Raw genomic sequence first — 24,012 nt, 5'->3', positions numbered from 1 at the left:
CTGGCTGGAATGTCCAGAGCCCAGAGTGGCAGGATTTGTGTAAGCTCGGATTTTTGTAGGGGGCAAAGCCCAAGAGGAAACGTGGAGAGGAACCTGTTGACAAGGGGACAGGTTACGCTTCGCCCGTTACCCGCAGTGGGTAGTAGGTCGCCATCAGTCTGATTGGAGTAGTGTGCTGGGTCAGCAATGGCTGAGAGGCTGGTCTCCTTCACAAGCAGACCTTCAGACAGAGGGGGATGAAAGGGAGAGAAAGACAAAGGCAAGATCGTGGACAGATTTAGATAGGAGATCAAAGAAAGCCTAAACACGGGGAACTCCTTCCACTTTTCTGTCCTGTGGCAGCAATTTCTACATCGTGGAAGATGTTAAAATCGAAAGTCCCCTCCCAGAGGCCAGTGTGACTGGTTGTCCAGCTGTATTGTGGTCAGGCCACTGTGGAGTAGGAAAGCAGTGTTCTCTTGGCAAGGTCCTGGGACAGTCCCAAGGTGCCAAGGTTAGCCAGAAGGCACCCTAAAGGTGTCTTGAGATCAGCTTTAGACTCGGAGTTCCCCATTGTTTGACCTGTGAGGCTCCTGACTGGGCACGCGAGAACCATGGGTGTTCCTGAGGAAGAGTAGTTAGAGCAATCCCTCCGGGGGACATCTGCTCGACCGAGGGAGGCCCTGCGAGTAGGAGGAATTCCTGATGCAGCTGTGATTTTGGAGTTGTGGTACCTGGCCACAGTGCAGGGAGAAGCCTCAGAAGGGTTTAGGGGAGGACTTACCCCGCATATGACAGGTTGATTGGAGGGTGAGGTCAGAGGTCATGTCCTGGAGCTGGGGTCACGTCAGGACAAGGAGAGGCCTCGCGGGAGGGGCAGGTGTAGGTGGGGGTGCACGGCCCTCTTGGGTTTCAGCACCAGATGGTGTGGTTTGAGTTTGTGTTCATAGTCAGGCAACTACACAAAATACTGTTCAGATCAAAGCAAGCTCTATTGGGAGTGCTTTCCAGGGAGGTTCACTGGTCAGGGACAGGCAGCGGGCCAGAGAAGCTGCTCCCACCATGGGGAGGAGATAGATAGGCGGGGGAGAAGAGAGTCTGGCACACTGTTCCCTGGTGGAGACAGCCCGGGACCACCTCCACATGGCATGGCGACCCGTGTGAGGGAAAGAGCTGCAGGGCATGCAGCACTGGGCTTTTATACATCTTAGGGGTGGGGGGAGGCGACAGCTCCTCAGTTTGCGCATGCTTCTTGCCATGACGTGTCATATGGCGGGGGTTGGTCTTCTGTGCAGCGTCACACTGGAAACATTTCTGGATGGGAGCGTCTGCTTGACCTCCGCAACTGAGGTAACACTGAGGCCAGTGAAGCTCTCTTCTGTTGTTGGTGGCCAGAGGGAGGCGGGAAGGAGAGGTAGCACTGGAACTGCACTTGGTGTTCCCAGCTTACCAGGTTGCTCCTGGCTTGTAGTCATTTCTTTGTCCTTTGATGCACTCAGCTCCTCCAGGAATTGCTTCTGCTCAGCCTAACAATGATTTGAGGCTTTATGTTTCTTCCTCCCCCCCCCCTTATGGATACTGAAAACCCAGGTAGCTATTTTCCTGTGCTTGATCTTAAGAGTGGCCCATCTTGTTAACATGTTAAAAAAAGAAAACGTTAACCCTGGGACTTGTGAGTCTTGATGAGAAAGCAAGGCACTAGAGGTGGTTTCTGAAGAGAAGAGGCTCAGAGCGGGACTTGGCCTGGTGGCGGAGAACCCTGCATTCCACAGTGGGGTGTCCAGATTCCATTGCCTTGCTCTGACTCCTGCCACCCACTTCCTGTGCATGCAGTGGGACGAGGTGGTGCTGTCTCAAGGTCGCTGGATTCCTGCCATCATGTGGGAGGGCTGGATTGCCTCCCCAGCTCTGAGCCTCAGCTATCCCAGCCCCAGGCCAGCCCCAGAAAGCCCCAGCCCCAGGCCCAGGCCCCAGCCCAGCCTCAGCCCAGCCCAGCCCCAGCCCAGCCCCAGCCCAGGCCCAGGCCCAGCCTCAGCCCAGCCCCAGGCCCACGCCCAGCCTCAGCCCCAGCCCCAGTCCCACCCCAGCCCCAGGCCCAGCCCCTGGCCCAGGCCCAGCCCAGCCTCAACCCAGCCTCAGCCCAGCCTCAGCCCAGCCTCAGCCCAGCCCCAGCCTCAGTCCCAGCCCCAGCCTCAGCCCAGCCTCAGCCCCAGCCCAGCCCAGCCTCAGCCCAGACTCAGCCCCAGACTCAGCCCCAGCCCTGGGGGACTTTGGGAAACTGGACCAGTAGTCAGGGGCTTGAGCTTTCTGTCTCATTCCTCTCTCAGTCTTTCTCAAATAAGTAAAAACTGAAGGAAAGAGAAAAGCAGACTCTTTAGGTAAATAGGCTGAATTGGTTAGTTTTGTGTGGTATTTTTACCACTTATTTTGTAATTCTTATCAAATTGAACTTTATTTTTGCTTCATGGTCACGTGGTACGTATGTTTCTACTTTGGAATTTGGCTCTGCTGGTGAAACAGGATAATGTGGAACCTTTGCAAATACTGTTAAAAAAAACCAGGCTCATTTGTTTTCAGGGCCAGTTTATTTTCTGACTTTATTTTTGTCTGTTGAAACATTCTTTTTCTGTTATAATGGAAACTTTCATTTTTGAGTTAAGATGTAAATCATTTTATTTCAGAATGTAATGAAATCAAGCCATCTGAAAACAGGGTGGGCTAGTGGCTAAAGTCCTCACCTTGCATTAACCAGGATCCCATATGGGCTCCAGTTCTTGTACCGGTGGCTCCACTTCTCATCCAGCTCCCTGATTATGGCTTGGGAAAGCAGTGGAGGACAGCCTAAAGCCTTGGAACCCTGAGCCCATATGGGAGACCTGGAGGAAGTTCCTGGTTTCAGATCAGCCCAGTTCTGACCATTGTAGCCACTTAGGGAATGCACCAGTGGATGGAAGATTTTTCTGTCTCTCCTTCTCTCTGTAAATCATCTTTTTTAAAAAAAAAGGTTAAGAAAAACTTCAGTGAATTTGCCAAAAATATCTTGAAAATAAACTCATATTTAAAATTTTAATCTCTTTTGTAAATTCTGCCTCAACATTGCATTGTTCGGTAAATGTCGACTTAAACACTAAGTTTTCTTACAGTATTTTTTTCATCATCGGAATAACCTGGATATAAACGTTGTGATTAGAGAAGCTTATCATCTCATGGAGACCACGCCTAGCAGTATCCATCCAGACAGCATGCTTGATGCGTTCGCAGCACTGACCAAAGGGCAGTATCCCGTGTTTAACCAATATCCAACATTTATTGTGGACTATCAGACACAGGAGCGAGAAAGAATAAGGAATGATGAATTGGATTACCTAAGAGAGAGGTAAAAATTGAATAGTTCTTCTGTAACATTTTTAATGCAAATTGCATTTAAATTTTGAAACATTTATATGAAATTTAAGTTTGGTAATTCTTACATTTAGTAGTAAAACTCCTTTATGCACTAATCAGATACACGTTTTATGTTCCGACAGGGGACTTCAGTTAGTGCTTTTATTTGGATTTTTCTAACAATTAATCTTACTGATTTAAGGCAGACGGTGGAAGACATGCAAGCAGAAGTGGACCAGCAGCGAGTGGACGATGAGGCATGGTACCACAAACAAGAACTGCTTCGTAAAGCTGAAGAAACTCGGCGGCAGATACTCTTACAAGAGGAGGAGAAAATGATACAACAAAGGCAGAAGTAGGCTTTGTCCCTATGTCAAAATCTGGACTTAGCGAGTTAGTTGAAATGATTTTTATTTTCTTTGTTCTATCATTAAGGAACAGTGCTGTCTATAGAATTAGCCTGCTTCATTTCCATTAAGTAAATATTCAAAATTAAGAATTTATGCTTTCAAAAAATTGGTCTATAATTGTAAAATACAGAATATGATCTGAATGTGTATTGATTATTTTTCCAAATAATACTGACCTAATGTAGCCTGAAACACATTGCTTAGACGCAGCCTGAGGTGGGCAGAGTGCCTTGCTGTGGAGCGCTGGAGTCATTGTTAGTGGAGTATAATTTTTTTAAATTTTTTTTTTAAAGATTTATTTTTATTACAAAGTCAGATATACAGAGAGGAGGAGAAAAAAAGAGGAAGATCTTCCATCCGATGATTCACTCCCCAAGTGAGCCGCAACGGGCCGATGCGCGCTGATCAGAAGCCGGGAACCAGGAACCTCTTCCAGGTCTCCCACGCGGGTGCAGGTTCCCAATGCATTGGGCCGTCCTCGACTGCTTTCCCAGGCCACAAGCAGGGAGGTGGATGGGAAGTGGAGCTGCCGGGATTAGAAGCGGCGCCCATATGGGATCCCGGGGCGTTCAAGGCGAGGACTTTAGCCGCTAGGCCACGCCGCCGGGCCCTTAAATTATGTTTTAAACATGTCTGTTTGACCTGAGATTTGAAATATAAAATGCTTGCTTCACCATGCACTTAATACCTTACAGGACAAAAGTATTGCATGGTTATGTAAAATCTATGTTGTTAATGAGAAGTGCTCAAATTAGTTCAGTGTATCTAGTGAACATTGAGAGTAAGCCTAACCGGGGGAACCTCACCTCTCTGAGCTTCTCTGCATTCTTGGGGGCACTTTATAAAACAGATTTCTGTTGTGGATTTCAGAGGAGTTTCAGACCTGAGCCATTAGCATTCTCCTGAAATCCTCGAGGAGTAAGTATATGCCGCATGTGACACCCCTGGAGCATTTTCTTGGCATCCTTCCTTCAAATAAAGGAAAACAGTTACATTGAAGTGATCGGAGTACAATAAACCTGTTGGACGTTTGCATATGAAAAGCCTGGCCAACTTTGTCCTGAATACAGACATGTGTAATGGGTCCTTCTGTCTGTGTTACAAACAGTTGTGTCCAGGGGGCACCAATGAGTCAGGACAGCTAGCAGGGAGCTGAATGCCGTGGATGACCAGTCAAAGCTTTCCCTTGGTGTGTTTTGTGTGTAAGGCTAGCTGCTGTGAAGAGAGAGCTGAAGATGAAGGAAATACATCTACAAGACGCTGCAAGAAGGCGTTTCCTGAAGCTTCAGCAAGATCAGCGGGAAATGGAACTAAAAAGACTGGATGATGAAATCGAGAGAAAGGTTTATTGTTTACTTATTATTTTTCACAGTACAGTTTCATGTATATAGGGCTTCATCGCACCCCCTCCTCCTACTCCCCTCCCACTCTCTGTCCCCATGGTTTCAGAAAGGCACAGTCACTCGGATCAGCATTACAAGCTTAATTTTCTGATATTTAAACGCATCATGACACAATAAGCATAGGAAAAGGCAGAAAACCTAGTATCATAATATGGAGATGTATTTATAAGTATCATTGTCCTGCAAATGTTCCGGAGTAGAGCGCGTAGTGTGTAGGACCATTACTTCCCAGTGTGTTAATCTGTCATGGACACCTGGGCAGTGGTCCGGTGGATAGTGTCTGACCATTAAATAAATAACTTCCTGTCCAAGCCCACCTCTTCTCTGGCTTGGTTCCTATTCCTGGTGCACACTGGCAGCGACGGCAGCTTCATGATGCGGTGTGAACAGGCCCAGTTCTCACCTGTCGGCCTCCCTCGTCAGCGCTCCCCTCAGTGTTCTCGAATATGTACCACTGCAAGTAGCCTTGGGGGGATTTCGCCACTCTCTGAATTGCCACCTCCTGCCAGCCTGGAATTTGTATTAGAAATGTACTGAATTTAAGCTTGAGTTTAGGGAATTGCAAACCTAGTTTTGAGGAGATAATGGAATGTTGAAGTCTTGAAATATTTTTATACACTACTAGTCTGTTCCATTTTTGATCACTTGATACTCCTTTTGTCCAAAGCGAACTTGAAACTGGATTTTTAAACTATACAGTTCCTTTCATTTGCCTCATCTAGTAAATAAGATTTACATTATTGTAGAAATGTAAATGTTCTTCCCATAAGCCCACTGAAGCGCAAAGCTCTGCAGTCTTTTCTTGTAAACACTTGTAAGATGGGGCAGGCATGCACCGCTCCGAGCATCCCGTGACGCTTCAGGGCCAGCCTCTGGCTGCCCTGCCAGCCTCCTGCCCTTCTGCTGCCTGGTCTACTGGTGTGTTCTAGCTCTGCCAGGCTGCAGAAACTCCACTTGCCCTTCCGACTCCAGCAGGAAGGTTGCATGAATCCAGAGTGGCATGGAGGGAGCTGCGAACATCGGTTAGTGGCCTGCATAGTTCGTCTGTTTCCACGGTGGCACGCAGCTGTTTGCAGCTCCTAAAACTGAGACTCAGAACAGCTTTTGTAATTAAAATTCCTAAAATGGTGTGTGCTGTGCCAAACCTGTCCTCCATCTCAGCATTGCTGTTTCTTTCCTGCTCACAGTTCAGCTCGCCACTCCCCCAGTCACCTCCTTCAGTGAGCTGCTCTCTAAGCCGTGTTGGTTATACCCCTTGGATGTGTATCTTTGCATGTCCCACTGTATCCTTGTGTACGAAGAATATCTAACTCATGACCTACCCCTGAGTGCAGGGATCAGTGAATGGAGATCGATCGGTTATGTCTATTGTTAGTTTTGTTTTGTTGCATACACGTACTGTGTATTTTGTTCTCGCCCATTAAAGAAAACGGAGTTTTAGGCAGCCAAATATTCGAGATGAGTTTGCAGCTTCTCTTGTCTAGAGAGCGCCTTGCCCAAACCCTGCAGGAAGTAGGAGCTGCAACACTCAGCCACTGTGAGCAAAACCCATGAGACTAGGTAGTCCACAGTAAAGGTAACCCTGGACTATTAGCTGTCAGGGCAAATTTATAAACATGTAGAAGCTTCGTCCAAAAGAGCACTAGAAAAAAGTGTTACATTTTCTAAGGTTACGCATTCTGTATTTCTATCTACTCCAAATTTGAATGACTCAGGTTTTTCTAAGTCAGTGTTGGTTATGGAGAAGCTGCCGTCTGTTCCTCCAGGCGGCTGGATGAGCATATGGGAACCAGGCTTTCTGGGAAAAAAAATTAACTGGCTTTCATTCAGAGATGCTTCCTAGACTGCTCAGTGAGTATAAATATATTGTCAGCTACTCTGGCTTCAGAAATCCAGTTCCTATGATTTTAAATATTCTTACTTGATTATGCAAATTGAAAGATTGCTGAATCTATTTTAAAACTGTTTTTAATTCGTTTTGATGTTCACAGTTTGTTATTTGGCCATAGGTACAAATGAGAGACCAAGAAATTGCCAGCACCGCCAAAGACCTCGAGATGAGACAGCTGGAGCTCGAGTCACAAAGAAGGCTTTATGAGAAGGTATGAGTTGGTTAACTTCCAGGCTGTGCAGACCCTGTTTGGACTGTGGTCGCTCGCAGTGTCTTAATGGTCCCTTTGTTTGCTTTAAGCTCAATGTGAGCGCCTCTCGGGGTTGTAAGGTAGCCAGAGCATCTGAATGTGGAGGTTGTTGTAATTCTGCAAGCCCTGTTTCTGTTAGCAGCTTAGGTTAGTTTGTAAAGCACCAGATGTAAACTCCAGATTTTGCGTGAGGATCTTTCCACTGACTTACTGAGCTCTCCTGTCTGTGTGTGACAGTAACAACAAAATGCTCCCACTTCTCTTGCAAGACTTGGAAGGCAGGTCAGGCGAGAGCTGAAGTACTTTAAATCTGAGCCTTCTGAAATCCAACCAGTAAACATCTGCTTGGTACATACAATTCCATTTTCAAGAATTCCAGGGAAAAGGGGGCCTTGTTTATATCGATCTTCAATATTTGGGGGAAGTATTTTGTTACTCATTCATTTCATATTGAAAACATAAATTTTTATTTCTTTCGGCTTGAGCTGGATATCAGTAATAACTGAGTTCATAAGAGGTAATATACATTTGATGGTTAGTCACATTAAATAAATTGAAAACATTGTGCCTGTTTCTATCTCACAGCACTTAAAAAAAAAACACACTGGATTTCTGCTGAAACTAAGCAACGGATTTGGTTTGATTAGATCTCTTCTGATTTTGATTTAGATGTAATTCACTTATTACAGTAACCTGAAGGCTGGTTTGTCCTGTGCTTTTATGAGGCAGTTGGAAAATCCAGTAATTTCCAAAGTAACAAAATTTGCAAGAAAAATACTAAGGGTTTTCAACTATTTTCTGAGATTCTCACCCATTACATTTTTTTTGCTAAGTTTGCCCTCCCGTTCTCTAGACAAGCACATGGACACTTTTCTGAACTGTTGAAGATGGAGAGCTGTCCCTTAACTATTCCAGTGTGGATTTTCTTTCTCTCTTCTTCTTTCTAAAGATTCCTTTGTTTACTTTCTTCTTTTTTTTTTTTTTTTTTTTTTTTTTTATAATCCATTTTATTGTATTGTTGTTGACAATCTTTACATAGTTAACTATAGTTGAAGGAAAATCAAGAAAGAGAAGAAAAAAAAAAAAAAAAGGTTCAGGGGGATAGGGAGGTGGGCAATGCTCTTATGTCCATATTGTTTCCATCATGTATCTGAGGTAAAAGGGGATATTGAGGGAGAAGCCCCACCCGGTTTCCCCCCCCACCCCAAGTCCCGGATGTGGGGCATGCTCTGAGATATGTGCTCAAGTGGAGTTAATAGTTCTCCAGTTATGAGTCACTGCCAGTTTCGCTCGATGAGGTGGTCCACTGATTGATATGGTCCATCATGAAGTCTCCATTTGTCCCATATTTCGCTGCCAACATGTAGCTGAGATGAATGATTGTCCTATTCTGTCTTCTGTCTTTTCTTGGTTAGAATTCTGAGTCCAGCAGTTCAAGTGGGGAGATCTCCAAAGATACTTTGAGGTATTCCCAGACCAGATTCTTGTATGTTCTAGCAAGCACAGGGCCCGGCACAGTCCATCACCCTGATCAGCTGGTGGTTGCAATTGCTGTGTTGGTTCTGTTTTCAGTCCCGAGTTGCACTGGAACCAATGGGTGTTGCAGTCCAGTCTGGTTCGGCCCTTACATCAACCAGTGGGAGCTGCAGCCTAGTCGGGGCGACCCACAATAACCCCCACCAAGCCTGCCCCCTACCCTGGTTTGCCAATTTGTGTAGCAGAAGACCAGTCTGTCCCCCATCCCATTTGGCTCTGGTACTTGTCAATGGGTATTAAAGCTTAGTTCTATCTAATCGACTCAACCATCCAGCCCTCACAGATGTTGTTGAGTGCCTCTGTCTAGCCATCCCAGCCCCCGTCCTAGTTTTCATGCCCTCCCACGGGAATAGTGACCCAAGAAGGGGGAACCCACTTTTTCCCTCCCAGGTCTCTCTGTCCCGGTTTATGCACTCTTTAGGTGGTCCTGTGATTTGACTCGACAGAATTAGTCCCCAGTGCCAGCTTCTGCCAGCTGATGCTGTGGCCCTGATCTTGTCCACATGCAGCGCACAGGTGTTGTAGCCTTGCTTAGTCGTGTCTGTCTCTATCCCAGCCAACACTCTCCAGTGGGAGTGGTTGTCCAGCGAGGGGACCAGCCCCTTAACCCCCCCGCCAGCTCTGCCCCTCCCTTCCTGGATCTCACGTGTGCTGGATGGGTGCTGCATTCATATCCAGTACAGGCAACCACGCCCTGGCGTTCCAGAATGTGTACTGGTTTTGTCGCAACCAAACCCGCCCATTCCACACTCTGTTCTGGTGATCGGATTTGCCAGAGGATGACATGAACTGATTCAGCCTGGCCTGCTCCTGACCCATGCCGAATGCATGCCAGTGGGAAACTTTCCATGGCCTATTCTGGGCTGTTTCCAATCATGCTTCTCGCGCTTACCTGCAGGGACTGTGTCCTGCCAGAGGAGTTGCCCAGGCTCCTCCATCAGAACCCCTCCCAATGCCAGATTTTGCGCTTGCCAGGGGGTTCTTGAGCCAACCCTACTCAGTTCACCTCCTGTCGTAGCAGGAACAGTGGCTTTTCCTGGCTGGCTTTCACCCCATTCTGACTCTTGTTGTTGGATGTTTCAGCCCAGCCATGGCTCGTCCATACCCACATACAGCTCACACATGGCTCAGAAGGGGATTGAGACCCAGCCTAGTCAGTCCCACATCTACCCTGTTTCTCCATAACACCAGATGGTATTGGGATCTGAACCGGCCTGGTGCATCCAATCCCAGCCCACACTAGTGCCTCGGGTGACTGCAACTGTTTCCTAGATAGAACGCAACCCCCATTCCAGCACATACACCCCTTGGTGGGAACCTCATCCCAGCTGTGGCATCCCAGATTGGGACCGTTCCTAGCTGTACATCACGCACCTGCACGTGGTTGCTCCGAGGACCATTAGGTGCCAGCCTGCTACACAAGCCGGAGCTTATCTTTTACTTGATAGATGTTCAAAGCTCAGCATTATTAAGGGATTGGAAGTTCTTCAAAGGAAGAGTTACTGGCATTGGGAATCTTTAGGATTGACTCAGATCCCAGAAACAGTGGGGTCACTCTAGAGCTATCTCAGCAGCGATTCAGATGTCCAATACCCCAGAGCTCCCCGGCCGGGCGGCCAGCAGGCTGTGCCTGGCGCCAAATGGCGCACTGGCCGCCCGGGCCCAGCCCGCCATGAGCCATGGGCACATGGCGGACTGGGTTCGGGATCCGAGCTAGACGTCCTCTCCCGCAGCCCTCGGCTCGCCTCTGGCAGCCGGAGGTTAAATCCTGCAGGCCCGAGGTTGCGCCCCTCCCCAATCCCGTTCACCCACCACCCAATGAGGGTGTTGGGTGGGTCCCGGACATGCCCAGTCACGGAGGCCTCCCCCCTCGGCGTACTCACCCCAGAAGGAAGCAGGCCGCACCCAGGCATGTCCGGGCCCAGCCCGCCATGAGCCATGGGCACATGGCGGACTGGGTTCGGGATCCGAGCTAGACGTCCTCTCCCGCAGCCCTCGGCTCGCCTCTGGCAGCCGGAGGTTAAATCCTGCAGGCCCGAGGTTGCGCCCCTCCCCAATCCCGTTCACCCACCACCCAATGAGGGTGTTGGGTGGGTCCCGGACATGCCCAGTCACGGAGGCCTCCCCCCTCGGCGTACTCACCCCAGAAGGAAGCAGGCCGCACCCAGGCATGTCCGGGCCCAGCCCGCCATGAGCCATGGGCACATGGCGGACTGGGTTCGGGATCCGAGCTAGACGTCCTCTCCCGCAGCCCTCGGCTCGCCTCTGGCAGCCGGAGGTTAAATCCTGCAGGCCCGAGGTTGCGCCCCTCCCCAATCCCGTTCACCCACCACCCAATGAGGGTGTTGGGTGGGTCCCGGACATGCCCAGTCACGGAGGCCTCCCCCCTCGGCGTACTCACCCCAGAAGGAAGCAGGCCGCACCCAGGCATGTCCGGGCCCAGCCCGCCATGAGCCATGGGCACATGGCGGACTGGGTTCGGGATCCGAGCTAGACGTCCTCTCCCGCAGCCCTCGGCTCGCCTCTGGCAGCCGGAGGTTAAATCCTGCAGGCCCGAGGTTGCGCCCCTCCCCAATCCCGTTCACCCACCACCCAATGAGGGTGTTGGGTGGGTCCCGGACATGCCCAGTCACGGAGGCCTCCCCCCTCGGCGTACTCACCCCAGAAGGAAGCAGGCCGCACCCAGGCATGTCCGGGCCCAGCCCGCCATGAGCCATGGGCACATGGCGGACTGGGTTCGGGATCCGAGCTAGACGTCCTCTCCCGCAGCCCTCCTTTTTTTTTTTTTTTTAAGGTTTATTCATTTTATTACAGCCAGACATACACAGAGGAGGAGAGACAGAGAGGAAGATCCTCCGTCCGATGATTCACTCCCCAAGTGAGCCGCAACGGGCCGATGCGCTGATCCAATGCCGGGAACCTGGAACCTCTTCCGGGTCTCCCATGCGGGTGCAGTGTCCCAGTGCATTGGGCCGTCCTCAACTGCTTTCCCAGGCCACAAGCAGGGAGCTGGATGGGAAGTGGAGCTGCCGGGATTACAACCGGCGCCCGTATGGGATCCCGGGGCTTTCAAGGCGAGGACTCTAGCCGCTAGGCCACGCCGCCGGGCCCCCTTTGTTTACTTTCATTTGAAAGACTGCGTTACAGAAAGAGAGAGATTCTCCATCCACTGTTCACTCCCCAAATGGCTACAGTGACTAAAGTTTGAGCGATCCAAAACCAGGAGCCAGGAGCTTCCTCCAGTCTCCCACTCTGGTGCAGGGTCCCAAGGACTTGATGCATCCTCTCCTCCTTTCCCAGGCCAGAAGCAGGAAGCTGGATGGGAAGTGGAGCATCCAGGACTCAAACTGGCACCCGTAGGGTATACCAGTGTCACAGGCAGAGGCTTAGCATACTACGCCATGGCTCCAGCCCCAGTGTGTATTTTCTAAAGCAAACAGATCTTACAAAACCACAGTGTAATCACCAAACTCAGGAAATTAGCATAATGTAAGACTTACTAGCCTTATTCAGATTTGATCAGTTGTCCCAAAATTATTCTTCAGAGCAAAAGAAAATCCAAGATTGCCCAGATTATTTTTAAATATTTATTTTATTTTTATTACAAAGTCAGATATACAGAGAGGAGAGACAGAGAGGAAGATCTTCTGTCCGATGATTCACTCCCCAAGCAGCCGCAACGGCTGGAGCTGAGTCAATCCAAAGCCAGGAGCCAGGAGCTAGAAGCCTCTTCCTGGTCTCCCACGCGGGTGCAGGGTCCCAAGGCTTTGGACCGTCCTCGACTGCTTTCCCAGGCCACAAGCAGGGAGCTGGATGGGAAGTGGGGCAGCTGGGTTTAGAACCGTCACCCATATGGGATCCTGGCATTCAAGGCAAGGACTTTAGCCACCAGGCTGCTGTGCTAAGCCCAACCTAATTTTTTATGTGTTTTAAATTGGAGCCCTGCCTGAGTTTGCTCATAAGTGGTGGCATTGAGAGTGTTGGAAGCATGTGGCTGGCTGCCTCCAAGACCGCCCTCAGCCGCCACTTGCTCAAGGTGAGGTTCAAGTTCTGGACTTCAGCAGGGATGCCACCGAAGTGATGTTCAACTTCTTTCCATGTCTCGGGAATGTTTACTGATCCCTTGGGTGCTGTCTTGTGAAAGAAGCCAACCATTGGCTTAAAGAGGAGTTTATTTAACTGCTTAGGAACACGAACTTAGGAAGCCTTAATCTGATTAGTTAGAGGCAAAATGTAAGACTAAATGTTTTTCAGATTGGCTTTAGTGATTAACACTTTACCTGCCGAAGTGATCCCTACGTGAGTTTGATTCAGTATCTGTTTCTCGAAATGTCTCAGAAAAAAATGTTTGTGATTACCTTTATGGAAAATTTGAGCTCAACATTCCGTATGTACCCAGATAAAATATAATTTTTTAACAGAAGAACAAAGTTAAGCACAGATAAAAATAAAACGAGTAAATACCCACCAGACCCTGTCCGTCCTCCGTCTCATCTAGCCTGTCTTTTATGTCTCTCTGACAAGTGTGCCTCCACTCGGTACAATACCAGCCCCGCCAAGAGTGCCGGGAGGGGTGGTGTGAACGCCCCGGCGAGGACTCGCAACTCTCTTGGATTCCCAGTGACATGTATCACTGTAGAAAGATCTAGATTAAACCCAGCTCAGGTGGAGGGCACCCAGGGTGAGGTCCCGGAAGAGCCGGGCAGAGGCTTCCCCTGGGCTCTCCCACAGCACTTGGCCTTCCTCCAAGTGGAGTGACTAGGCCTGGGTGTCGCCCAGGACGGGCACCTTCCCCGGCTGCTTTCTCTCCTCCCGCCAGAGGGCGTGCTGGTGGAGGATGGCTCCCATCCTCTCACTGTGTGGGCACACTGAAGTGGCATGGTCCCAGGCATGGAGGTCACCTCCCAGGAGCTGCTCAGGGGTCAGTCTTCCCTTTGGAGTATGCAGGGTTTGAATTACTCGGGGCTGCGCCCGAGTGGGCCCATTACTGTTATGTCTGATCCTAGATGCCAGCTCCCTCCGCCCCCTCGGCCTAAGGAGGAAGAGCTCTGTCCTTTAAAACAGTTACTGACAACGCCCTCCACCCAGTGTGTGTCTCCTGCCCCGCGCCCACACCCCCACCCCGGGCATCTTCATTCCTTCTCAGCATTTTTCATTTTCTGCTGTTTTCCTTCATCTTCACACACACACACACACACAATTTTCTTTCTCTATGGATTACCTAAAATACCATGCTTGCTGCTTTTCTGTTTCACTTAATAAAATTATTTTTCTTTGCAGTTGTCATTTCTAGAGACTATTGAGGAACCACAACCTTAGACTTTTTTTTTCTGTTTGATATTTGTTTTATCATTTCTGTCTCTGAAGGTCATCCCTCATACAGCTCTTCCGCATATAATAGAGAACAAATTTATTTTCAGCTCCTTACAAAGGAAATTATGCTGCCTCTAGAGAAGTAGGAAAGTTTTGATCCCTCCATCAAGAAGCACCACTGGATGGTTTTGTAAATGAATCCAAGGCAGAGCTTGGGACAGGATAGGAAGGGCAATAATGCAAGTCCAAACGGCATAGCGTGCCGTTCCTGCTGGGCTGCGGGCATGTTTTATGAATCAATAAGTGTTCCTTAAATTACTACAAAAATGAGGCTAATTTCAAGGATCCTGAAAGTTTTTGATGAGTTCTGGCAGTGTTCTCAGCACCGATGTGGTTGGAGAATTCTCACAGGTCCTTCCTGGATGATTGTGGATGCTGTCACTCATGGTTGCTTTTCCCCTTGAAAATTATGTGGCTGCATTGTTCATTTGCGTGTATATTAGTATTTTGAAAAAGAAGTCTCTTTTTTTCATGTTCTAGCAATGTTCTATAGAGCAGTGACTTTTTACAAATGATTTTTTTAAACAAAGAATCTCACTAGAAGCCAGGAAGCCGTGGCCAAGGACCTGCGGGAAGACGCAGACGCCTACAGACGGAGAGTGGCTCTCGAAGAAAACCTGTTGCACAAACTGATAGAGAACGACCAGCGACAGAGCCGGAAAGCTCAGGAGGTAGGCGAGCGCCGCCCGAGGGAGGCATTCCAGCCAGCAGCCTTTCCTAAGACCTCGCGGGGCGAGGAGGGAAGCTGAGTGCATGCCCAGCCTCCCTGGGCAGGTCTTAGAATCTCACGTCCTGGGGGTATTCACAGGGTGGGCACTCCACGGACTGTCAAGTGGGTGCAGCTCCGTTCTGTTGGGGAGCTGTCCTGGTTAGCTGCGATGAAAAGGCACAGTGACTCTGAGTTGTACCGTTGGCTGGGCTGTGCCTCGGGAGCCGTTCCTGGCTTTGTTGAGACTGCAGAAGATCAAGGCCCTGCTGGCCACACAAGCCCCTTCGAAGAGCAGCCTGCACATGTCTGTTCTGTCAGGAAACGAGGGACGGGCCAGTCAATATCGGAAACGTGGTCTTAAAGTTAGGTTTCATAGAAAAATTTTCTGCCCACTGATTCACTCCCCAAATGGCCGCAATGGCCAGAGCTGAGCCAATCAGGAGCCAGAAGCCAGGAGCTTCTTCCGGGTCTCCCCTGCAGGTACAGTATCCCAAGCACTTGAGCCGTCCTCCACTACTTTACCAGGCCATAGCAGGAAACTGGAGCAAAGTGGAACAGCCAGGACTAGAACCAGTGTCCATTCGGGATGCCAGTGCCACAGGCAGAGGTTTAACCTATTCTGCCATGGTGTCTGACCCCCTCCCCGTCCTCAAAAAAAAAAAAAAAGAGGACTTATTTTCTGGAGTTTCCTCCTAGAATACTGACTTGAAGCCAAACTTGAGACATTCCAAAAAGAACTTTTTTTTCTCTTTAACAAAATGTTAAATGCGTAGATGTCTGGGCCTGATCCTAGTCCCAAAACTGGGAACAGTGTGAGGTACAGACTTTTCTCTTAGCTGCTCCCCCAAAAGACCCCACTTCCTTTTCGTACAGGCTTTTGTCCAGTCTGTAAAAATGGGTTCTTCAATCCTCTTTCAGAGGGTTGAAAACACAGGGGTTGTTGAGTCTCGCCCACCCCCGGACGTCCGTCACCTTGGCTGCCGTTCTAGTGGAGGGAAGAGCTTCTGCAGTGCAGCGTGTCCTGCTGGCGCCCAGCTAGATGTCCCTGTCGGGGCCAGGGTGCCAGCCTGTCTTAGCTCTCACATGGCGCCAGGGTGACGAGCCACTGCCCTTGCACTGGGCTGCACTAAGTGGGTATCCGCGTGACTGTGTGTCCCCAGTGTGACCTCGTTTCTGAAACTGACACCTTTTTCAAAGGCAGTTGAAGCAAATTTGGACCAAGCTGAACAAGCATGCCTAAATACCGACTGGCAGATTCAAGCTTTGTATAAACAGAAATGTCACGATTTACAGCGAAGTGAATGTTACCAGGAAGTGGCCAAACTCCTTCAGGAAAACAGAAGGAAGGAAGGAGAGGTTTTAAAGGCAATGATGGAAGAGGAGGCCCTGAAGGTAGGGATGCTGCCAGAAGGGTTTGCCCAGTGTGCGCTGACATGGTAGTGTGTTTTGTTGACAAGATAATAATCTAATTGTAATAGGCGCTTCTCAGAGAAGTCATCTATTCCAGTGCTGCTACGGTGACGAGCCATCTGGTCACTGTGTGTGTACAATCAGTGTTACTCCTCAGCCTCCTTGATGCGTTCTGGCTGATAGTATTCATTCTTGAATTTACCTCATCAAAGCCAAAGGATTTTGATCAGGTACAAAGTATATATAGCTGCTAGCCAGTATTAACACCCAAGCAATAGCGCCTGTACGCAGGTTAGAAATGTTTCCTTGTCAAGAAGCAGGTCTTTAGGTAGGCAGTGCAGGGTTGACATCACACCTGCAGGTCCTTGGGACAGCGACCTCCTCCCACCTTCCGCACTCCTTCCTGGCATTGGTGCTTCTCACGCACAGGAGTCCCAACCCTCCATGGTGACTGCTGGAGTTCCAGCCATCACCTGTGTGTCCCTACAAGATGAGGGAGTGTGGAAACATCCCATCTCCTGTCAGTCCACTCCTTTCCGAAGGCGAGTCTCCAGCTGGACGATGAGATGGTGACTCTGTGTGGGGACTGTCATCATCTCAAGTCCAGTTAAGGTTCAGTGGGCTTTGGAGGACACAAATAAGAATCTATGCAGCACATCCTGCCTCTTGGCCGATGATCCAACAGCTCTGCGATCCGTGCTTTGTAGGCAGGATCCCAGGTGCTACGGACTTTTTTTTTTTTTTTTAACAGATATATGTGTTTTACTTGAAAGAGTTACAGAAAGCGAGAGAGATCTTCAATCCGCTGGTTCACTTCCCAGATGGCCACAGCGGACAGAGTTGGACTGTACCAAAGCTCAGACTAAAGATTTCATCCAGGTCTCACACATGGGTGCCTGGAGCCATCCCTGCTGCTTTTGCAGGCCATTAGCAGGGTGGCCTCAAACCAGCGCCCATGTGGGATGCCAGATGCCAGCCCCGCAGGTAGAGGATTAGCCTGTATACCACCACCTACCTCTCCCGGGCCTTACAAGGCTTTTTTTTTTTTTTTTTTTTGGCCAAGTTTTATTTTTCTATTGGAAAGGCAGATTTACGGAGAGAAGGGAAAAGAAAAAGAAAGATCCAGGTACTGGGTCACTCCCCCAATAGCCACAATGGCTGGAGCTGTGCTGATCCGAAGCCAGGAGCCTCTTCAGGTCTCCCACGTGGGTGCAGGGCCCCAAGGCTTGGGGCTGTCCTCTGCTTTCCCGGGCCGCAAGCAGGGAGCTGGATGGGAAGTGGAGCAGCCGGGACAGGCACCAGCACATGCATGGGATCCCAGCAGATGCAAGGGGAGGATTCAGCCACTAGGCTGTCACACCAGGCCCCCCACAGGAGTTTATAAAGATAGGGTAAAACAGGGTGAGGTCTAGGTCAGGAGAAGTGGTTTTTCCATCCCTCTTTGTGCTGTGTCACCGTGTGTGTTGTGAAAGCATGCAAGTCATTACTCCCTGTTCATTTTTCTCCTCCCCATCCCAGAGGCCTGCGGCCCTGTCTTGTAGCCCTTTCCTCCAGGGCCCAGGATAGGGGGTCCTCAAGAGAGGGGTGATGTGTGCAGGGTCCCTCGGGCACACAGGAGGGGGTGCTGGCCCAGAGTCCTGACAGAGCACGCGGTGCAGGGGGATGCCCTGTGGGCTGCCCACTGTCTGCGGCTTCGCACCTCTTCCCCCTCCTTATGCCACGGAGAAACACGGCGGTCTGTCCAGGCTGTCACCTTCTGCCCTGTTGAGTTTCTCTCAAGCTTCATTTTCGTGCACCGGTATAGCCATAACATAGAAAAATTCTGTTATGTTTCCGGTATGACAGCGATGGGCTTTGTAGGCTTTTGGTTAACTTCAGGAGTTGGACTTCAATGTCGTTGTTTTAAGATCCAGCTGAAGATCATGTCTTCGTTGTCTGTGGAGAAGAAAGCAGGGGCTGCCCAAGATGCGTTGCCTACCCTCCCGTCATCCTGTGGGGTCACATCTGGGCAGAGGTGGTTCTCTGAATGTTCTAGACTTTATATGAAAGCAGAACTCTCAAACGTTCAGTCAGAGCCCAGTCTCAGGTTTGAGACTGCGAGCAAGTGGAGCTGAGCTGCCGTTGGGCAATGCGGGACCCACGCGTGCACTTCCTGGCGCTTCGCGGTGCTGGCTGGTGCCTGAAAGGAGGCTGTGTTCCAGCACGGGCAGTGGGGAGCCAGAGTCCTCTCCCCCTCCCTGGCCCAGGAGGTACATACACTGCCACAGGTTTTCTAGAATCTTCCCCACTGTCCCCCACACTCCTACACACACACACTTGTCTTTCAGTGGAAGGAAGCTGAAGAAAAAGAGTTCCATTTGAGATCAGAAAGGAAGGCTGCCGCCCTTTCAGATGCGTCTAGAAGGTGGTTCTTAGAGCAGCAGATCAGCGCTTCGGCAGAACACACTGAGAGTCCATCCCACAGAGGTGAGTATGAGGCCGGTCCCTCTCCACGTGGGCTTACAGGTGCATACTGCTGCTTCATTCTGATTGGCTGGGAAAAGGTGGCCCCGGTGCCTTTTGTGTAGTGGGGAGGAGTGAGCTGAGAGCCGTCACAGGCACCCCGTGGGGGCTGCTGAGCCCCCCAATCCAGGGGCACTTTGTTCCCAAAGTGCTGTGTCCAGCATTTCGTTTTCATGAAACTGGGTACTTTCCTAGTAGTTCTCAGAATGACAGCATATTAAAGTACCTCCAGGAAAGTTCTTCAGAGTTCATCAAACATTACAGTTCTGTATGAAGCTTACAGTGGCAAGACTACAATTTACAGTGCTAAACTGGAGTGCAGGCGGGTGGGACTTTTACTCCCTGTGTACTGTAGTGCTTCAGGCATTGGCTGTGTGTGTATCCTTTGAAAAATGGCAGCTTCACTGACTTAGCATCGCATACGGTACAGCTCGCCTAATTCAGGCGTCCAGTTGAGTGGCGTTGTATTCCTGTTTATCAAGAAGGATGTTCAGGAAGTGGGGATGGAGAGAGTAAAAGGGGAAATCCCCAAGCCTCTGGAAGTTTATCATGGGAAAAAAAAAAGTATGTTTGGAATTTTACAACCATCAGCAATTTTAGACCATTTTGTTATACTAACATAAACCTTGGGGGCCTCCACCATGGCATGGTAGGTTAAGTCTCTGCCTATAGTGCCAACATTCCGTATGGGTACCAGTTTGACTCCCAGCTGCTCCACTCCCAATCTAGCTCCTGCTGATGGCCTATGAAATAGTAAAGACTGACCTAAGGCCTTGAGTCCCTACACCCACGTGGGCGACCCAGAAGCAGCCTCTGGCTCCTGGCTTTGAGCTGGACCCTCAACTCTGGCCTTTGCAGCCATTTGGGGAGTGAACCAGCAATGGAAGATCTGTCTCTCCTGGTCTGGCGCAATGGCTCAGTGACTAGATCCTCGCCCTGCATGGACCTGCACCCCACATGGACACCGTTTCATGTCCAAAAGGCTGCAAAGGCCAGAGTTGAGGGTCCAAAGCTGGGAGTCAGGAGCTTCTACCATGTCTCCCACATGGGTTCAGGGTCCCAAGCGTTTGGGCTATCTCCTGTTGCTTTCCCAGGCTGTAAGTAGGGAGCTGGGTGGGAAGTGGAACAGCAGGGACTGGAATTAGCACCCCAGGAGATACTAGTGCCACAGGTGAGTTAGCTTGCTGTACTGCTGCAAGGACACAACAGTGCCCTCTACAGGGTATGTGTGACATTTCAACATGTATACACAGCAGCTGAGGCCTGGCGGTGTGGCCCAGAAGGTTAAGCCTTAGCCCACAATGCCAGCATCATGTTCTGGAGTGGCATTTCCAGTCTTGGCTGCCCGACTTGCTAGCCAACTGCCTGCTGATGCACCTGGGAAAGAAGGTTTTTGTTCACTAATGGGCTTTCTATCCTGTTCCATTACAGACATGTCCAAGTGGCGAGATGACCAGGGCGACCTGAGCAGCTTGCCCAGAACCTCACAGCTGAATGACATTTCTGAAACCGATTCTTCAACACAAAGTAAGTGGATGAGCAGTAACAAGTTCGTGTGTGATCCAACACTCATTCACCGCTGTTTACACCAAATTGTGGCTTACGTCCTATGACCCAGCTGTTTTCCATCCTGTGATAAAACAATCTTGGTGTTATTTTTCCCACCTATTGTGTGTCTTTGTTTTGTTTTGTTTTGTTTTGTTTTGGGGGCTCCTTGCAGCCACAGTAGGGAGGGTGTTTTGTCGCAGGTGCTACAGGCGCACTGAGGCAGCCCTGGCTCGCCGACTCAGGACCCTACATTGGATGCACCAGAGAGCGTGGTTAGGTCAGATGTCTGTTTTGTGTTTCCAGTCTGTTGTTTGGAATGCACAAGGTGGGAACAGCTTATAGAAATACAGTCGCAGCAGCTGCCCACCCAGGAGCAAGCATTGTTCTTGGCGAAGCATACCGTTCGTCTCAAAGAGAAGTGTCTTGCTCAGTCAAGCTGCCTGATTAATGAAGCAGAACTCAGCAGGGCCTTCTGAAGCGTGTTAGAGGAATGAAGTTTTTATTGTAATGGCATAGAGAAAAGGAGATACAGAGAGGAAGATCTTGCATCTGCTGGTTCGCTCCCCAACTGGCTGCAGCAGCCGGATCTCAGCTGATCCAAAGCCAGGAACCAAGAACTTCTTCTGAGTCTCCCATGTGGGCACAGGGTCCCAAGCCTTTGGCCCATCTTCTGTTGCTTTCCCAAGCCATAGACAGGGAGCTGGATGGGAAGCAGGGCCCATATGGGATCCTGGCATGTGCAAGGCTAGGACTTCAGCTGCTAGGCTACCATGCTGGGCCTGAGGAATGGACTTTTATGTGAGGCCCCAAAGAGGTTTCATGAGCAACCTAGCTCACTTGTCATGACAAGTCCTGGGGGGTGACTGTGTCATGGGAAATACTCCTGGGGTGGTCATGCTTTTTGATGTATGCCGCAGGTGTGTGCCGGAAACAAGCCAAAAACCCTTGGGAATCAAATGAGGTGCGAGAGATCTGGGCACTGTTCTCTCTCCTGAACTTGCTGTTAGAACTTGTTTGTCACAGAGAAATGCCAAGCCAGGGATGGCTTACCTGAAAGTTACTTGGCAGGAATACAAAATTCATGAAAAGTTCTAGTTCTTTGGGAGGGAAATATTTCCAAAAATTGGCCCTGACTGTTGGAATATGTAACTACATTTCAGAGAAGTACATTTTTGAAGTGTTTTTTCTCCTTCCGCCTTCCCCGCCTCCCCAATGCCCATGTCTGTCAGCCTTTGTAAGTCAGTGTGAGGCAGCTGTTCAAGCACGGACAGCTTGGTTCCTTGTACCTATTGGGAAAGGAGCCAGGCTGGACCCTGAGGTGTAACTCGGTGGGCTCGCAGCGAGGGGTCCCCCTGTTGGGAGCAGCTCATAGTCACCCCACACCCAGCTTGCTTCATTCCATAGCCCACAATGAAAATTGCTGAACAGCCAAAAAACAAGTGTGTTGTTTAGGAACATTCGTTCAACTCAGTGAACCAGTGCTTGGCTTGCAAGTGGGACCACCGAGGGCCCGGTACCAGGTTAGACTTCTCGTTCAAGCAATTTGGTTTTTAGGATCCTTCAGGATTGACTTTTGCCAGTATGCTTCCCTTTAAAATCCATGTGCTGTTATTCGCGGCATTTGGGAAATCCAGCTACTGTTTGCTTTGAATTTTGTCTTCAAGTTCCTTTCAGTCGGAAGACGGCGGAGTGGGACAGCTCAGACCAGAATCTCATGCGGAAGGTGAGGAATCTTCGCTGGAGACTGGCCACCCAGGCTCGCAGCAGGTGTCAGGCCTCGCGGCTTGTGGCCACGTAGGAGCCGCCGCGCCTTGAGTTCGTCAGAGAGAGAGCCCTCCTTTGCAATCAGTGACTGCTTTTTCCACTTATTTATTTAAAACTTTTTGCATAGCAGAATCTGTCCATGAAAATTATGTGTTCTATTTCACACCTTTTGGATTGTAAATATCTCCTTGAACTTTTCATAATAAAGATTTTGTAGAATCTGGGATAGCCGTGTCTGGACTTAAGTCCCGGGGGCTAGCGTCAACCTCCGAGCTGGAGGTGATGAAGGTTTTCTTTAAAGATGCAGCAGGAACCAAAGGACCAGGATCCCGCCACAGGAGTGGACGGGCAGGATGGAGAGCGAGGTACCCGAGCACCTGCCCTCCCGGAGCCAGAGGCCAGGGGCGCTCCCCGTGTCCCCTCGTGGCCCAGAGTGGCTGCCCACGGGACACGGACGTCTCCCCTTCACTCCCACTGCCTCCCCGCTGGCAGTGCTGTGGCCACCACCCGCCTCTCCACCCCTCGGCTCGGCCTCTCGGGCCTCCTTCCTCCCACTCACCCAAAGCAGAGTAGGAGAGGCTGGTGGAGCCGGTGAGATGAAGTGAGCTCGCGCCCGGAGCTCCTCCGTCGGGCTGGACACACGCGGTGCGATGTGTTTGCTCCTTGTGTTCTCCCAGGGCGGTGGCCCGAGTGACGCCGACATGGGCGGCAGGCGAAATGCTCCTGACTACGCTGGCATGCCAGCCTCCGCCTGGCGGTCCACACCAGTCACCTCGTCACAGGTCGGGCTGCCTGGGGTGGCAACAGATCGGGATTCTGGAAACCATTCCGATTCTGGAGTGCCCTGCTCCAGCGTGACGCCGTAAGCTGGGAAGTCCATCGGAAGCAGAGTGCAAGGTGAGTCTGGGACCCACCAGGATTCTGACTCTAACGTTGGGGCGGGGCCTTCTGGGCCCAAGCGAGAGTCCACTGACACTGCGGGAAGACTTACTAAATGACGGTACGGAGCAACTGTGAAGCCGCAGAGAACTCTAAGAGGGCCCAGGATGGTGCTAGGACAGGGGCCGCCTGGGCACGCAGCAGGGCATGCCAGGAGCCCGCGGCTGATGGCTCAACTCCTTGGGCCACCCCACCAAGACACAAGTTCTGGGCTCACCCAGTCCTGACTGGGAAGTGAAAAGTGAACCAGCCAATAGAAGACATTTTCTCTCTCACCCCACTTCTCCCTTTCAAGTAGATGAAAAAGAAGTAAACATTAGCAACAAGAGGGTGAAGTAGAAAAAGGATGAAGCCTCAGAGCCCCGGATGTGGGGAGAGTTGCAGGGTTATGCAGGCCCGAGGCGGCTACATCCAGACACAGTGGTCTCCATGAGCCTAGCACGGGTCAGAAGTGCAGGCTGAAGGCCAGGCCGGTGTGTGGTGGGTGTGCACAGTCTGCCAAGAGGGCCGCAGGAAGAGGGCCACACGTGTGAGCGCATCCAGACGGTGGTGTCCGATGGGGAACCACTGCTGGGCAGTGGAGGACTAAAGGGAGGGGTCTTTGGGCTGGTGAAGTCGGGAGGCCACGGTGTGCGCCCCCCCATCCCCGCCCCAGGGCGGGTCCTCCTGCGCACAGGTGCAGGAAGGGGAAGAGGGGCAGGAATAACCCAAACATCAGAGCCAGGAGAAGCGGCCCAGCCCGCCCAGCAGTGTCCCTCCAGCGCCCTCTATCGGCACTTCAACAGAAGACACTGTCAAGCTGGAACAGTCCAGAGCCCAGCTGCAAAGCCAGGACTGAAAAGTAAGCTTGGAGATGCGAGCCCGGTCAGCAAGCAGCGCGCTTAGCGCCTGGGAGCAGTTTACTGGGTTCTCTG

The 24,012-nt window shown here is 50.5% G+C and overlaps 1 protein-coding gene across 6 annotated transcripts in view; it reads left to right on the top strand.

Moving 5' to 3' along the window:
* TBC1D31 (TBC1 domain family member 31) overlaps positions 1–22,385 on the top strand; it is a 57,787-nt gene extending 35,402 nt beyond the window's left edge. The window contains exons 14-22 of one of the 6 annotated variants that reach the window (XM_058668506.1): positions 3,123–3,355; positions 3,566–3,718; positions 4,981–5,116; positions 7,186–7,278; positions 14,757–14,897; positions 16,133–16,327; positions 18,673–18,811; positions 20,279–20,374; positions 22,060–22,385. In XM_058668506.1, the coding sequence (XP_058524489.1) occupies positions 3,123–3,355; positions 3,566–3,718; positions 4,981–5,116; positions 7,186–7,278; positions 14,757–14,897; positions 16,133–16,327; positions 18,673–18,811; positions 20,279–20,374; positions 22,060–22,193 (1,320 nt within the window). In that variant the 3' untranslated portion in view covers positions 22,194–22,385. Of the gene's footprint in view, positions 1–3,122; positions 3,356–3,565; positions 3,719–4,980; positions 5,117–7,185; positions 7,279–14,756; positions 14,898–16,132; positions 16,328–18,672; positions 18,812–20,278; positions 20,375–22,059 lie in introns of those variants that run through there. The other 5 variants (XM_058668507.1, XR_009246054.1, XM_058668508.1 and 2 more) reach the window with 5 other exon arrangements.
* Positions 22,386–24,012: the final 1,627 nt, after the last annotated feature.

The sequence above is a fragment of the Ochotona princeps genome, chromosome 9, assembly GCF_030435755.1.
Source record: "Ochotona princeps isolate mOchPri1 chromosome 9, mOchPri1.hap1, whole genome shotgun sequence".
Taxonomy (NCBI): domain Eukaryota; kingdom Metazoa; phylum Chordata; class Mammalia; order Lagomorpha; family Ochotonidae; genus Ochotona; species Ochotona princeps.
The sequence above is the reverse complement of the archived record's forward strand: the minus strand, read 5'-3'. Positions and strand labels throughout refer to the sequence as shown.